We start from the raw sequence: 16,549 nt of genomic DNA on the forward strand, positions 1-16,549 counted from the left end.
TTGCTGCCTACAAGTTCCTTGAAATGTCTGCAGGACGTAACCAAGATCTGTACCTCCTGTCCTTCCCACTATTCAGATCAGATGTCATGAAGACCACACAGTTCCCAGCACAGTTTGCAGCCTGCCTATCCCAGCTGGTTTTCTCCCAGCTTTCTTGCCCTCTTTTACAGAGGAAACAGGGCAGCATAACTGCACTGGTTTTTACATCAAAATGAAAATACTGATGTGATATAACAGATCAGGACACCCCTCATACATTCAGCATTAGATCTACCTCTCTCCATCCATGGCCTAAGATTTGTACCTTTGTCGTAAAGATATCTGGGAGTGATACTGAATTTAAAAGAACAGCCTTATGCCCTTCTCTTCATCTCCCTTTAACTCAAAAGTATGAGAAGTAGGATACTGCTAGGAATCATTTGCAATGAGTATGTGGACTATCAGTTGAAGAAATAAAAAGTTTAAATACCAGTAACCAAATTTATAGTTGATACCCGTGTTCATCAGTTTTATCTTTTGCCTCTCCCTCAGTCCTCATAGATACCTGTAGTTACTTTCCAAAAGAAATTAGAATTATATGGCATAGACCAAACCGTTCTGTCTTAAAAACGGCAGGAGAGGGCAAGTGTGAATATAGGTACAGTTTGTATCAAGTCAGAAATCAGTTCATGTTATTAACTGTCCGCTAGGTGGGGAAATCATGGATATGCTATTGAACTGTTCAGTACACTTTCCTTACGCTTCCTGGAAAATTGCAGGAAAATGTTTTTAGTAATGAGTGATGAATGAAAGCATGTCAGAGCACAAAGTTTCTTTCAGAGACTAACTGTTCTGGATTTACAAATTATTCCACTGAAAGGAAAAATCAGTATAAATAACATTCACTTAATAGGGAATTTAAGCAAGTATTTTAGGAAAAAAGTCTTCAGTTTTATTAATGTAATTTACCCAATGTTACCTTTTTTTTTTTTTTTTTAAATAAAAAACCCACAATCTAAGACCGATCTGTTAATCCTTTACAGGTTTTTCCACCTGCCACATCAAATGCAGTATTTTCCTATCAGACTGCACCAGTTACAACACCTTCACAATCTTTTATTAATAAAACATCAAACTCTAACATTCACCCTGGTGGTAGTCAGGTCCCCTCTGTGCAGAATGGACCTGCTGCTCCCAACAAGGTAAGGATAGCCCAACAATGTTCCATAAAGTTCAGGTTTATATTATTATTCTTATATAACATGTGACTATTTATATACGGCAGTTCACTCAAGGAAGAATGTTTTGTAGATTTTAATGATGCTTGCATATGCATATGTGTGAGAAGGGGAGAAAGAAACTTATTTTATCCCTCTGATTACACTAATACATAGATTGATGGGACAAAATAGAATCTGTAGAGCTTGATACATCTTGAATTCACTAAATCGCATTATTTAGTAATTATTTTGCTATTTCACACAGCCTGGGTCTCCATCTCAAGCCCAGCCTTACATTGTTCAGCAACCCCTCTTCAACAACACAGTGTCCAAGACAAAAGATCCTCCTCGTTACGAAGAGGCCATAAAACAGACCCGCAATATTCAGCCATCACACCATGAGGTAGTTGTTTTTTCTTCTTTAGTCTGTTAAGAAGAGAGCTTTTCTCTGCAATTACCAAAACCATTGCTTTTTTTAGGCTTTTTTTTTGTTTGGTGTCAAGATTTTCTAACATACCCTGTTACTAGCTTCATAATTGTGTTTAACTACAGGACTCCTGTTTCATTATTCTTTTATTAAAGCAGCATATATGTAAATAAGTCTTAAAATTCCCAGTTGGTGATACATATAATTGCAATAATGCTGCCATTGCTACTTAACCATAACTAGCCTTCAGCTGACTTGTTTTGAGGATGTGTGATACCCAAACCTCACACTTAAGAGAGGAAATATGTTTATATATTCCAAAGTGAGTAAACTTGAGGAGAATGTGTGTGAACGTGTTTATACACGCTGGGAAACATGAGCATAGGTGCTTGCTTGAAAAGAATCTGTATTTAGTGATCTTGGTGAGTAATCCTGTGTAGTGCTTTGCCAGTTTACCTTGGTAAGGGTAAAAGTTCTTTGTATCGGAAGAAATTTGTAAACAAAACTAATGAGTATCCCTAACTTCATGCACTTCAGAACTATCCCAAAAGATAAAACCTTATAGCCCCTAGTGTTGGTTGGGTTTTTGTGGTGGCAGATCTCAGGCAGAGCTATGGCTGTCTGATGCCATTTCCCGTGTTCTTGGCGTGTGTGGGACATCCCCACAGTGAAGGCACACAGATTTGTCTTAGGTCACTCTATCACTACCAGTTAGACAGGGGCTCCCCATTAGATCTCCTGATGAAAAATCACTTCCCATCTCTGGAGTATAAGCGATGGTTTAAAACACTTCTTGAGACCTTCATGAAAGTCTCCACTTTTTCTAGACTTGTTTTTGAATGAGTAGGTTGGGGGGGGGGGGGTGTTACCTTTTGCTTAAGGTTCAGATATTTAGGGGATGGCCATTTAAAACAGAGACAAACAGTTCCTGAAAGCTTACCCCCTTTAAAAAATAAAAGAACATCAATCTACAAATTGGGAAAAAACGCCAAAGATACCTAATAAAATGCATCTTACATGATGGCCATTCACAGGCTATCTCTGAGAGAAAGTAGAGCAGGGTTTGCAACCACCGAAGTGCTGCAGTTACTATTACCCATACAAAACGGGGCCAGTAACTCCCCTTCTGATCCCAAGCTTTCTGCACCTCTCTCCTAGGTTACCTCCATGAAATCTTTGTCATGCTTTCTCCCTATTCCTTTGTACTGAAAACAACCACAGGGATTGCAAATGTCTCTCCAGAGTATCTGTTTTATAGATAGACTATTTCATATTAAGCATTTTAATCTTGATCATAGGTTAGTACATACCGTTGAGAGAAATTAGAAACAATGAGCATAGGAAAAAATACTACATGAAAGAGAATAACCCTGTTCTCCTGCACTACAGATTTCCAGCGCACACAGTCAGCAGATGGATGATCTTTTTGATATTCTCATCAAGAGTGGAGGTAAGCTCATTGACAGCTGTGTGATGTAGAGATTTAAAACCTGGTAATAAAAACTCACTGCTATAATCAAATGAGAATTCTTTTAGGAACAGTTAGAAGCTATCCAGCCTGAATGAAGCTAAATATCTGAAAGTTTGCATAGTTCCTTATTAAAGAAAATATTTACCAAAAACACATACAGTCAACCTGCTGTGGAACTTCACTGCTTGCAAATTAGCTCAGGCAGACCTTTGCAATAATCTCTACAGCATTCAAATGATTAAAATAACACCTTAGGTTAGCACAGACATACTTTATCGAAATTGGAAAAGTTGAGCAAGTCCATATAATGTTTATTGAAATTATACAAAGAACATAATAAGGTAAGAGTTAAAGCATGTTGATACTAAAGTTTCATTAAATATAACCATGTGTTATCAACCATAAACATCAAAGATACATTACTGGGAAAAGTATGTATGAGCTACATAGAGACATTAATGAATAACAACTTTATGTCAGCTAAAATAAGGGAGCTATCAGAAAGGCACTGAAATAACTAAAGTAATACACAGAGTAGCTCAGCAGTAAAAGAAGGAGGCTTTCAGGCATAATGAGGCTTAGTAGACTAAGAAGCCATTACAATACTGGGAAAGGTTCTGGTGCCAAGCAATTCAATTAACAGAATGGTTTGTAACTACTGTCATATAAGGATCTTGACAGTAGTGAATGCCAGTGCAGAAGTGACTGGTTGTAGGCTGCTGGAAGACTTTAGCCTTATTCTATACATCAGAGTATTTTTTCCTTTCTCAAAGCAAATTGCAAGGTCAGCTGCAGAAAATGTGAGTAGACAGTGACAATCTGAGATAAGTAACTGGTGTAGTCAAGAACTCAAGCTAAATTAATGATCATCTTTATGAAAAAAAACAAAGTAAAGCGTTCAGAGCTCTTGCACTTAATGTAAGTAAGCTCTGTGCTGAAAAATGTTTAGTTTACTAATGTACTTCAGGAGAGTGAGAAGGATGTGGGTTTTTGCTTGGAAAACGAGCACAAAATATGTTGTTGGGTATATTTTTGCTGGTAGGAACATCACTTGTGGTAGAGGATTTATTTGCATATTTGTCTGTCTTATTTTTGGGCTTCATTCACATCTAAGAATAAATTGGAAGTTAGGCTTTAGTTCCCTTTATTGTTACTGCCAATATCTTATATGGAACTTCTTGACAGAAGTGTAGTTTTAGATTCTAGAATTGGGAATAAATGCTTCTTAATCACATCAGTTCATCTCATGGACTCTTAATTAACCAATATGGGCAGTACTAAACAGGGATGAAACTGAAAATTCGTTTGGGTACTCTTCTCTAGACAAGGAAGTGTGTTGGTTCCATAATTACTCTAGTTACTGAGAAGACCTATAAACATGAAGGAGGTAAAGCTAACGTCTAGAAATATGCTCCTTTTTTCATCAATACTCATAGTACTTGGCTGAACTATCACTGAAAGCAGAACTCTGGAACTTGTTTTAAAATACTTCGTTGTTCATGGAGGCCTTGCCAGAGTCTGATGTATGCAAGTGTGTGAGTAGAGCAGCAAAGTGACTGTTACTCCACTGAATTCACTGTGGATGGATCTCAGAGTGGGCAAAGAAGGGCTGGAAGTTCTAAGCGTGAGGATATTATGTCATTATCTTTTTGAATTCAACAGTGGGGTTTTTTTATTACAGAGATTTCCCTTCCAATAAAAGAAGAACCATCTCCCATATCTAAAATGAGACCAGTAACAGCCAACATCACTACAATGCCAGTGAATACAGTGATATCCCGTCCACCTCCACAGATCCAAATGGCCCCTCCTTCTGTGTCCTTAGAACCAACAACCAGCTTGTCTATAAGTTTGGAAAACCAACTTGAAGCCCTCTTGGATGGAACTTTACCATCAGGTAATGAAATTCCTCAACTGACAAGCAGTAATGAGGACAGAGAGTCATTTTCTTTAATTGAAGACCTCCAGAATGATCTGCTTAATCACTCCAGCATTTTAGATCACTCTCATTCACCCATGGAAACATCTGACCCACAGTTTACTACTAATAATTCTTGTCTGTCTCTTGACCTTCCTGATACAAATTTGGACAATATGGAATGGCTGGACATTACAATGCCCAGCTCCTCATCTGGACTCACCCCTCTCAGTTCTGCTGCCCCGAGCGTGTTTTCCACTGACTTTCTAGATCCACAAGATCTACAGTTGCACTGGGATTAAGCTATAGCCAATGAGAACATGACCTGCAAGTCTTTTTACAGCAGAGGTCCATTATTACACCATTCTGATTGCAGTTAACATAAATTAAGACAGTAATGTTTGGAAGAACAAATGCTTGAAGCTAATTCCTTATTGATTTTCAAGTTTACAACAGTGAATCAATCACTTTATGCACCTATCAGTAATGCAGATCAGGGCCCTCTGAAAGCTGTATTTCACAAATCAAGAAAGGATGATTGTACTTAGTGATTAAAAGTACCCCAAGGTAAATGTATCAAAAATATTTAAGAAAGAAGTTATGTCTCTGACTTTGTAATGCTTAAATGAGCAACACGTGACTAAACTTAGAGTGAGATGTCAGTTCTCTGTATTGACCCAGTGAGCAAATGTCTGGGGGAGGGGAGGTATCACTGCACTTCATTGTTCCTGTGGAAAGCCTGAGCCAGGTTCAGAACTAATTGTGAGGGCAAAGGCAAGTAGAAGCACTGGCTGGTTCAGTGAAATTTCATATATCTAGGCTCTTAATTTGTTCAAGTTGTTTTTATATTTTGCTTTTGTGGATTTTAAAACACTTCCCCCATTCTTTAATCATGAGGGAGGAATTTAACTGCATCCAAAGGGATATTAAGTGTAACTGCAAGAAATCCACTGTAGCTATGCCAGGTAATATTGAGAACACTGAATTTTCTATAGCAATGCTCTGGATTTAATAGCTAGGTTTTAATGTGTATATCAGACAGTTATTTGTATACTCTTTTAACTTTATATAGCTTATTTTTGTGAACAGAGGGGAACACAGTGGTCTTCAAACAAGAGATTACTATAATGGAAGTAAATACCCTATTTTGCTTTGTGTTTGAGGACATTTGTTAGATCATTGACTCCAGTATCTCAGCATATTAGAACAGTTTGAGGGAGTAGAAAAGTTTAATTAATAGTGTTGTACACTACAATCCTGCAAGCATCTATGCAAGAATAGTCCCAGTGCTCTCATGATGTTTGTAGGATGAGATCAAGTTGCAGGGGACAGTACTGACAGGACAGCCATCATTTCTTAATGAATACTTTGTCTATTGAACAGCTTTGTCTACCACTACATAACATCAGGGAAGCCAACAGAGAAGCTGCTCAGTGAGAATCCTAAACACCAGTATCAGAATGTACTGTTTTGTGATAAGAAGGTATATTGCATATCTGAAACATAATAGCAAAAATTACACTCTTACCTCACAGCACAGCATGTGAATATTTTTTTTGTTTTAAAACCCTTAGTTGTTGTTTTCAGAGTCTATTATGAAAGCAGTTAGAAAAACAAAAAATTCAAGTAGAATTAATGTATTTTGACATTCTATGGTTGTCTCTCAGGTAATAGCTGTTAAATGTTGCCATAGATGATGGAGGCTGATAATCAAACACAAAACTGGAATTTCCTTTTAGGGAATTCCTAAATTAAGATAAAAGGAAACAGTCCCCCATTTCCTGAAACAGGGAAACGTGGTATGTTTTCTAGTATGAAAACTATTCTTTCCTCACCAAAAAGTTTCAAAAATAAAGTTTTGTAGGAATGAATGAAAAAATGCCCCGAAGCTTTTGCCTACTATATGTATCAAAGAAATACTGAAAACAGTGAATAGCTGTTAACCACTTAGCAACCTTTACCACATTCTTCAAAAAGGAAAACACAACACAATCATGTTAACACCAAACAAATACTTCTGTCAGAAAATGTTATGGAATTAACTGCAAATTTGCATCTCCACATATAATGCAGTCTGGTTTACTGATACTACAGAACTCCATTGGCTTCAGATAAAATAATGGATTACATCATTGATTCAGGGTTTAAACTGATACCATATGTTAGCATCATATCAATTATAGCGCTTTAAATCATTATGTATCTTCACTAGTTTTACTGGCCAAGAATTACTGTAATATGAAACTAAGTGCAAGAAAACAATCTTTGGAGATTTTCGTTACACACAGTTGAAAGACACAATTCCTTACTCCTTCTTGCTGTGCCTACAATACTTGAGTACAATATTACATGTGGACTGTCTGCCTTAAGCTTTGATGGTATAGGATTTTTCAATAACACTGAACACTTACATTCAACTTTTTGCATTCCTGTTCATCATTCTATCTTGGGAGCTAATACTCTGAGATACTAAGTGCCCTCGGCTGTTACGAGAATAAGAATTAAGGAGTCTTGGTCTGATAAGAATGACTGAATGAAATTTAGTGTTCTGCAGTACTGTTGGTTTATTATGTGTGATACACCAGACATCATACAACATATGTGTGATTAGAGTTATCCCTTTTGACCCTGCCTCCTGATTAAATGAGAGGCAAGTAAATTAATTGTTAGAGGACAAATTAACCTAGAGCAACTGTACTGTCATTTTTGATGTGCATGTAAATAGAGCTTGAAACTGGCAAAGTCATCTTGCTACAAAATTATCCTTATTGGCAGTGTAGAATGTTAATTAACCCATAGGAATCAATGTGCAGAAATAAACCCAAACAGTTGAGATGTCTTGTTATCAGTACAGTATAGCTTTCTACTCTGAACGTCTATTTGAAAAAAAAAAAAAAATTAAGGGATCATTTTAGTTTCTGAAGTACAAATATTCTAGTGTAGGGAATGTGTGATTACTTTTTTGTACATTTCAGAATTGTGTATTAAACCTTATATAAAATGGTTTGCTTTAGACTTTGTTCTGAAATGTGATATGTTTGCCATAGTTGTATATGCCTGTTTATGGCAGAAACAGGTTTTGCTTAGACTTCTGTGTGTGCATGTTTTACGTGAAAATTTTTGTAGCACAAATACAATACATCTTAGAATTTTAATGATGACTGTGCAGTTTGACTGCACAGAACTGAATCTTTCTCATTAAGAGAACAGTTGCAAAGGAATGCACCGGCACTAAATTTGCCATTTAATGGCTGCAGCATACTAACAGAATGCATCCTATCAAATGTGGTGTTAGTAGGTCCTTCAAAGTAATTAAGAATACCTTTTAATCAGTGTGAAAATCAAAAGTTGGTTGTTTACACATCTAGACACAGAGAGAGCTCAGACAAGTTTTACAAGGCTCATATTACTCAAGAGGAGTCACATCCTGTGTTCAGTAGAGAAATGGAATTTTTTGTGCACTTTTAGTGCCATTCAGCATCAGTTACAGCAAGGAAGTTTACAGGCAAAATTTTGTTTAACATTAGAAATAGTTAAAAAGCATAGTCATACTCTCTGAGAATAAAATTAATTTATGGCAGTTGTTTTCCACAGAAATTTTAAGTGTAATCCAGCAATGTGCGCTTGCAGAATCAGACCTCTTTAAAAAGCTGAGGCCACGGCTTTTAGAAATAATGACTACTTAATAGTGACATTTATTTCCCAGGTATTTCTGAATTCACCAGCAGGAGTCATGTTCAGAGAAGATGGTGGTCAAAACAGAAGTGTCAATATTAAACTTTTCTGTTACATAATCTCAAACACTCAGATGCCTCAAAAGTGTAGGCACCATAATTGGAACCCAAGCACAAGCTGCTGAACTATTTTCAAGGCAGAGAAAATGCAATTACAGAATACATTGAACTGGAAGGGCATTATGTAATCAAAACACAGGAGAGCTCACTGATGTAAACAATTATTATTTGGATGGCATCTTAAGTATATTATAAACTTAAAGCAAACTCTATTAAAACTGGAAAAAAAATCTTCCACTTATCTCTAGTAAGTGTTCTGTTTAAACTCTTTGTATTGTGGTCTATGAAATCACCTTTCAGTGACTTCTAGACCATCCTCCAGAAGGTATTTTATGTGAGATCCGTGGAATTGAGTTACATATAGTATACATGGCCAATAAAGAGCATCCATTAAAACCTGAAATAATCTTAAATATTCCTTTTATACCAGTTTGCTAGGAATAAAGTGCAAAAAAGTGACACCTACATCATTCTGTAGTGTCCAATACTGAATAGAAAGTCTTTTTAAGTTAAAAGTGCATAAATGTATTTGTAGAAATCTAGCCAAAAAAAGCCATTCTAGCTATGAGAGCAAATTCTCAAAAAAAGCAGGGAATGGTTAATAACTATATAATCACACTATTTTTATAAAAATATACAGCTCAGATATTCAAAAGACAGCCTAAAATAAATTATAATAATATAAAAATTTAAATAGGAACCAAAGCATTGCCATTTATATTGCCAAAGGAGGCACTTTGTATTTTAAAACATAGGAAATTAAGTCCCCAGAAGTGTTATCCATACTTTTTTAAAATTAAGGATGTAGATATTTTCAAAGCTGTTTTTGATGTTTAACAGTACAGATTTGTTTTTTGTTGTTTGAGAAATTTGTAGTAAGTAATAGCACAGGCTTTTTTTCCAGATAGGATTTTCTTCACAGTACTGCTTGCAGTAGAAATAACGCTAACCCTAGTAGGTGTTTCTCTTCTTATTTTCATAGTCATAATTATGTCTTAGCATCTCATTTTGTGAAAAGAGGAAGATAAACACCTATCTCTGGGGCCCTCTTCATTTAAGCACTACTTTACTAAATGCAAATTATGGCAATCAGGGCGTCAGTTTATGTATTGCCTTTCTAGAAGAAACCATGATGCCTTTGTATTTGCTGTTTGCACCCCTAAAATCAATTCCGTATGTTTGAATGCCATATGTTTTGCACATTGTACTGTATATATGTAATGCATACTGTATTTTTATATGTGTACTACATTTATCAAATATTTTGTACATAGTGGCAATATTGTAGCTACTGAGGAAATGTTTGATATTCAGCATTTTTGCTAAGTGTCTCAAATAAAAAAGGAAAACTGTGTTCATTTGTCCGTGGTTACTACTTAAAAGTGAAAAATATCATTTTGACCTTTATGAGTCTGAAACATTTGGCCTATGTTCTAGGTACCTTTCTCACGAAAAGGAGTAAGAATGAATCTGCACTTAGACAAACTCCAAAACAATAATGATTTGTCATCAAAATCGGGGCCAAAATCTGTAAGAAGAGAGATTTCCTGAACCCTCAGAGTTTAGGTTTGGACTTTAATTTTTTTAAGCAATTTTTTTGTAGAGAGTCATTTACTCATAGAATGGCCTGGGTTGAAAGGGACCTTAAAGCTTGTCTTGTTCCCTGCTATGGGCAGGGGCACCTTCCACTATCCCAGGTTGCTCCAAGCCCCTTCCAACGTGGCGTTGGACATGGCCAGGGATGGGGCAGCCACAGCTTCTCTGGGTGACTCACTCCAGTATCTCACCACCCTCACAGTGAAGAACTTCCTCCTAATAATACCCAATTTCATTTTTAATCTGTTCCCCCTTGTCCTCTTACTACATACCTCTTGTAATGCACTTTAATACATGACTTTCCCAAATTCTTCCAAGGTTTTCAAGATGTGTTGGGTTGTGAGATTTTGTATTTGCAATTTGCATTCTGCTCAGCTGCTAGAACACCTGAAGAATGCATTTCTTCAGGAGAATGAGCTATGAGCTGTTTGCACAAGCTTCTTTTAAGGATGAAGCTGTTCATTTAAATACTTAGTGTTACACTTCCCCTTGTGAAGGCAGACCTGTACTAATCACCCACCGTTTCCTCATTAAAGTCTGTTCTACACTGATGACATCAGAACTTGGCCAAATATTAAAAACCCCATAAAGTAGTAGGTAGCAATTAAGTAAAACTGAACAAATTAAAAATTACTAATAAACACTCTAAATTTCATAAAATTCCTCTTCTCTGTGAACTTTAACCATTGTAAAAGTTTGTAGGCTATATGTGCCACAAACTTACCTTCAGCTATTACACACCACACACAAATATTGCAAAATAAGTGCAGCACTTTTTGACCATGTACTTGTGCATTACAGGAATTACAGCTGGAGTATAACAGAGATAAAGCACTTGTTTTGGTACCAACTGGCAATCTGGGGGTTTGATTGTTTTACAATTACAAAGAACATAAACACATAACCCTCCCTCACAAGCTATGTTCATATTACTATTATGATGTAAACACAAAACAAGGCTTGATAAAATTTGAGATTACGCTGAGTGAACTTTTTCCACAGGCTAAACCCTGATTTTCAATAAAACCTCAGTTTATTCAAACATGTTCTACAGATGGCCACGAGCACATTTGTCTTTACTCTGTAGCACATTCAATGCCATTTGCTCCTGCTTATTGGCTTGTTGTATATTGTACAGATGTTGCGAGAAACATTATTTCTTAGAATATTTGTACAGTCTCAAGCAGGAGATATTTCTTTGATGGCAAAGAAGTTGCATGGATTTCCCCACACCCTGAAGTATAGTCTGCAACCTTACCAAGACATTCCTAACGCAAAATCAAAGTAATGAATTAAAGCTTCTGAGACCCAACAGCCAGGGCTTGGCATTTTTTCCTTCACGTGTTTATCCATAAATGTAACGAGTAACTCTAAGATAAATACTTCCTTTCATGTAAAAAAATTACCCGAAGTTGAGTCTCCAGTCTTCTCTGCAGAAAAAGGACTACAGGGCCACTCTGCCATCCACTGCATCATTCTTGAACCCCCCCCAAGACAAGTGCTGTGGATTAGAAGTTAAAATAGTGAACAGAAACATTCTTTCATACAGCCAAGACAAAGTCAAAGCTCAAATAACTGCAAATGAGGAGCATTCCAGCTACCCCACAGCAAGTCTTTATAAAACTCTGTTGCACCAAATCTGCATATATATGATTGCTCCCCTGTATCTCAGAAAAGTCAGGGAAAGTTGAAAGGCCTGGTTTTGCACATGAAAAGAGACACCAAAGCCTCTCCTAAAGCAACACCTCCATCTCATATGTGTGAGGCTAATGAAAGAAAGAAAAAAAAAAAAACCAACTGGTGATTATTTATCCATCCAACAAAATCTCCAACAATATCTTTTCAGCAATGGAGTCCTCTAAAGACTTCCCTTTAGAAAAGCCACGTTGTGTTTAAAAGAAGCTTGTGTCAGAAGAGAACAGTGCACGAGGAGGATTCAGCGTGAAGAGGAAGGGCTTTCACATGGAGCTCAAACAAGGGTAAGGGCCAGCATAAAAGACACTCCCAAACAAAAGTACCCAGACACCAAAAGGGCAATTACACTTTTTAAAATCAAGTTTACATTTTTAGTTATAAAAACTATCATGATAAATCAGTTCACCATTAAACAGCGCTTTGTTTAGACAGAAGCAGTTTTTCCAGACACACTGAGGAAGTTAGAGTAGACAAATTTTTTAAACCAAATCAAATATTTCTTCTTAATCTAGTTAGAAGATCTTTATGAATTCAAATTGAAGTTTCCATCTCCCCATACAGTTAAGGAAGAACTTGATCAATAGAAGTTGATATGCCATTAAATACTATTCCTGATGCCAAGCAAATACATTTATTAAAATGTAACATATTTGAAGACATAAAACTCATATGAATTCCACCAACAATTCAAACAGCCCTCTCTCTCACCACAAAATTACCTCTCAGCTCACAAGGATCCAAAAACATTAATAAACACAGATGTAAGCTGCACAGGAACTGTGATGACAAGTTAAAACTGGCAAGTATGGCACATAAAAGAGCATATTTTGTAATAGGCAAGTAGGCCAGAAATGGCATATCATCAAACATGACTGATTAAAATTGAACTCCTTCCAGCTGCCAGCTTGGCAATACTAAGAGTAACTCCTTCTGCCAGGGGAGCTAAGTGGCCCTCTGAGGTCACACCTTTCATAAACATTACAGGTGTGAGAGCTGAGGGAGGTGGCTTCCACTCCTACATATCATCATACTTTGAAATGCTGCAGTGATTACACTGACAAGACAAAAGCAGAATACAACAGTGCTATTCTCACTGCCCAGCTTTCCATAGCCCAGATGAGGGCATATGATGAACAAGACTAGCACATAAATTCCAGCAAGCATTCGGGTTGGCCAGGCCATCAGTTATGCCCACAGGGAGTGGAAAATCAGATCATCTTTGGGGCAGCTTTTCCAAGGTAGCAGCAAACACACTTAGCAAGGGCTGACTATCCAGTAAGGTAATTTAAATTACACACTTTCCACTGCAGGTCAAGCTAATTCAGATCATTCTGTTTAAACACAGGCAGGCATAGAGTTATCACACACAAACTAACAAATCATAACTTTTAAAGAACTAAAATTTTTTTTCATACAGTCAAGCCATCAAGCATGACTTTCCATAATGAGAGTTCAAAGAATATCCCAAAACAATACATAATTATTTCCCAGCTCGTAGCAGGGTGCTTCAACTAGATAACTTTTGAAGGTCTCTTCCAAGCCAAGCTATTTTCGTTCTGTATCAACTTTTTAATGCACCTGCATTACAGCACTACCAAATCAGTAACTCTGATCTCAGCCTTTACAAATGTACCTCTAGTATGTTCACATGCTTCTTCCACAAGGAAACCAAAACCAAACCAAAAGGAACATAGAACTTGGGTGTCCAGCAGCAGTTTCTTGGAGAATTTAAACAGACCTCCACAACGCACATTAAATGAAAAACTAAAAGCTTTATTTTCAGGTCACACTTGTAAAAATCTAGGAGACCCAGTCTGGAAAATAATACATATTTTAGTATCTTTTCTGCGTTTAACAACAGTTGAGTGTTTTGAGGGAACAGCTACCAGGCAGCAAGCGTGTTTAATTTAGTATTTACCATTTAATTATCCCAACGTTTTGCATTTCTGCTTCTCTTCTCGGAGGAGTAAAGTTTTAATCCCGCTTTTTTCCCCCCTCTCTAAGCCGTTCTGCCGGTGTGAAGCAGCGCTTCGAGTGCCATCGCCGGGCACCGCACCCTCACAGACCTGGGCCCGACGCGGGCAGAAGGCGCTGCCCTCAGGACGCCGCCGCAGCTGGAGGGGAACCTCCTGGCAGCTCCAAGAGCGGGAGACGAAGAGAGAGCGAGAGCGGGCAGCGGCAGCGAGAGCCGAAACGAGACGAGGAGGGGGACCGGCAGCAGTCCCCGCCCCTCCCTCCCGTTCCGCCCCTTCAGCCCCCCCCGCGCCCTCAGTGCCCCAGCACCGCGCGCCCCCGGCAGGTGGCGGCGCAGGCGCCTGCGAGGGCGGGATGTGGGCGGGCACGCGGGAGTGGCGCCAGCGATAGAAGGGCGTCAGGAGACGGCCTTAACGCAGGCGCGGTGGCCAAGTGGTAAGGCGTCGGTCTCGTAAACCGAAGATCACGGGTTCGAACCCCGTCCGTGCCTCGGTGGGTGCGCGCTGGCGGGAGCTGTCCCCCTCCTTTTTAGGGGAAGGCGGAGCTCCGCCCCGTCCCGGCGACCGCAGCTGAGACCCTCCGCGGAGCCCCCGACCCGCCTGGTAGCGGGGATGGTGCCCCCGAGGCCCGCAGAAATCCGGAGCGCACCCGACGACGGCAGAGCCGATCCCCCGGGGCGGGTCCCTGCTTGGCCTCCGAGAGCAGGTACGCAGCGGAGGGTCTCGCACCGGCGGCAGCGGCTCTTCCGGCCCCAACAAGGGGTTCTGGTGAATATCCTGCCACTCCTGCCTTGACCTTGGTCACTCCTGCTGCATCCCTCAGCGGCTGCACGCCCTCCCTCCTCACATCTGCAGCAAGAGAAACTTTTTTCTTCGTTTTTTCTTGGAGACTGATCTTGTTTTCAAGAGACCCTGAGCTCATCCTGAAGAAACAAAAAGTACTTTGAAATGTGTAAGGCCAAGGTGACTGCTGAGGCTGAGTGGAAGTCGTGTCACACCCCTTTTCTACACATCACCCTTGAGGCAAATGCTGGTGCCCACCTCGACATTGAGTCATTCCTGGGAGGACCAAGTGGAGCCTCTGCGGAGTGTTGTTTGAAGACAGCCTGCAGCTGCTTCAAACTCTTGTTTGAAGAGAGCCTTCTCCACAGGCTGCGGTTACCAAGACCATCCTATAATCCCCCAGGTCCCCTTCACTGGTTCACCCCCACCCTGCCACCATATAATTAAGTATTTATTAATTTGGTTCTGTCTTCTGATTAGTGAACCATGAGGTTTCTTCATCTGTATCACTAACCACTTAGATTATTTGCAATCTGATTAGTGTGTACTTTACATTTTCTATTTTTTAATAGCAAAAACTCCCTGTGACACTGAAAACGGGTAAGGAAGGGGTGCGGTGGTTACGCTCACTGGAGCGGAGCAGTGCTCCCCTTCTCCAGGTGAAACAACACTGGGCGCTTCGGACACAGCTGACCCAACAGGACCACAAGTAGCCAGGAGGTCCAACTCAGTGACACTGATGGGACCAGGCACCAAACCCACACACACAATTAAGGCTTGGACAGCACTTAAAGCTATCCTAACAGTGTAAATAGTAACAGCATTACTAATTGAAGGAAATCTTTATTGATTCATGTTTCATATTTACTTACCATTTGAAATTTTACTGACCATTCTGTCCACACAATCAACTTTGTTATCTTCCTGACAAATCTACCCCTCATATTCTGCACCACTGTAGTCAAGAATATAAATTGTGCATTTGTTGTTTAGACAGAAATAAACGTCCTTAACTATTTACACTGGATTTTGTAAATATTCTTAGATATTTTTACTTATAGATACAAAGGACAATGAGGTACATCCATATCCCTGAAACTACTTTCATAGGAGGGTTGTAAAAACTAAATGCAAAAATCAAACTCAAGGACAAAACATATAACTGATAAATACTTCTTTCTGCTTACTACAGCCACAGGGATAATCCTCACGGGGAGGGTGGAGATGAGCCACCTTGCCACTGATGAGTAAAACTTTCATAAATTCTTGCTTGTCTTTTAGAAATAATGTATTTATAGGACAAAGCCAGGTATGCACAAGTGCTATGGCTGTCTCACCCTCTTAACAATGGTTCGAGGCCTGTGAGTCTGTTAGGTAACACAGACATCAGATAACACAGAGCCTGTTTTACCACAGTTTGCAGACAGAACTTATATTTTGTTTAATAACATTGCTAATCTATTAGCATGATCACAATATTGCTAAGTAACATTTTAAGATATGTCTTGTGGTTATTTACTTGAAATTAATTTTGTAATTAGAAAACTATCTGTGTACTCACAGGAGAAAGTAGTGCAGCCCAGAAATGGTAACTCTAGCAGCAGTTAAGAGGTAGAAATAATTAACATATCACATGGGTCTACTGCCACAACAGATTCATTTACATGATGTTAAACCTTTTTTGAAAGTGTTG

At 38.8% G+C, this 16,549-nt stretch overlaps 1 protein-coding gene and 1 non-coding gene across 5 annotated transcripts in view; both read left to right on the forward strand.

Annotated features, from left to right (window-relative positions):
• MRTFB (myocardin related transcription factor B) overlaps nt 1-10,163 on the forward strand; it is a 70,456-nt gene extending 60,293 nt beyond the window's left edge. For all 4 annotated transcript variants that reach the window (XM_048320415.1, XM_048320418.1, XM_048320416.1 and 1 more), the window contains 4 exons: nt 1,023-1,181; nt 1,465-1,602; nt 3,016-3,076; nt 4,779-10,163. In XM_048320415.1, the coding sequence (XP_048176372.1) occupies nt 1,023-1,181; nt 1,465-1,602; nt 3,016-3,076; nt 4,779-5,317 (897 nt within the window). In that variant the 3' untranslated portion in view covers nt 5,318-10,163. The remainder of the gene's footprint in view (nt 1-1,022; nt 1,182-1,464; nt 1,603-3,015; nt 3,077-4,778) is intronic.
• A 4,329-nt stretch (nt 10,164-14,492) lies between these two features.
• Nucleotides 14,493-14,564, forward strand: TRNAT-CGU. The gene has a single exon. It is a non-coding gene; the product is annotated as a tRNA-Thr (tRNA).
• The last annotated feature ends 1,985 nt before the right edge of the window (nt 14,565-16,549 follow it).

This window comes from Corvus hawaiiensis, chromosome 16 (genome assembly GCF_020740725.1).
Source record: "Corvus hawaiiensis isolate bCorHaw1 chromosome 16, bCorHaw1.pri.cur, whole genome shotgun sequence".
Taxonomy (NCBI): domain Eukaryota; kingdom Metazoa; phylum Chordata; class Aves; order Passeriformes; family Corvidae; genus Corvus; species Corvus hawaiiensis.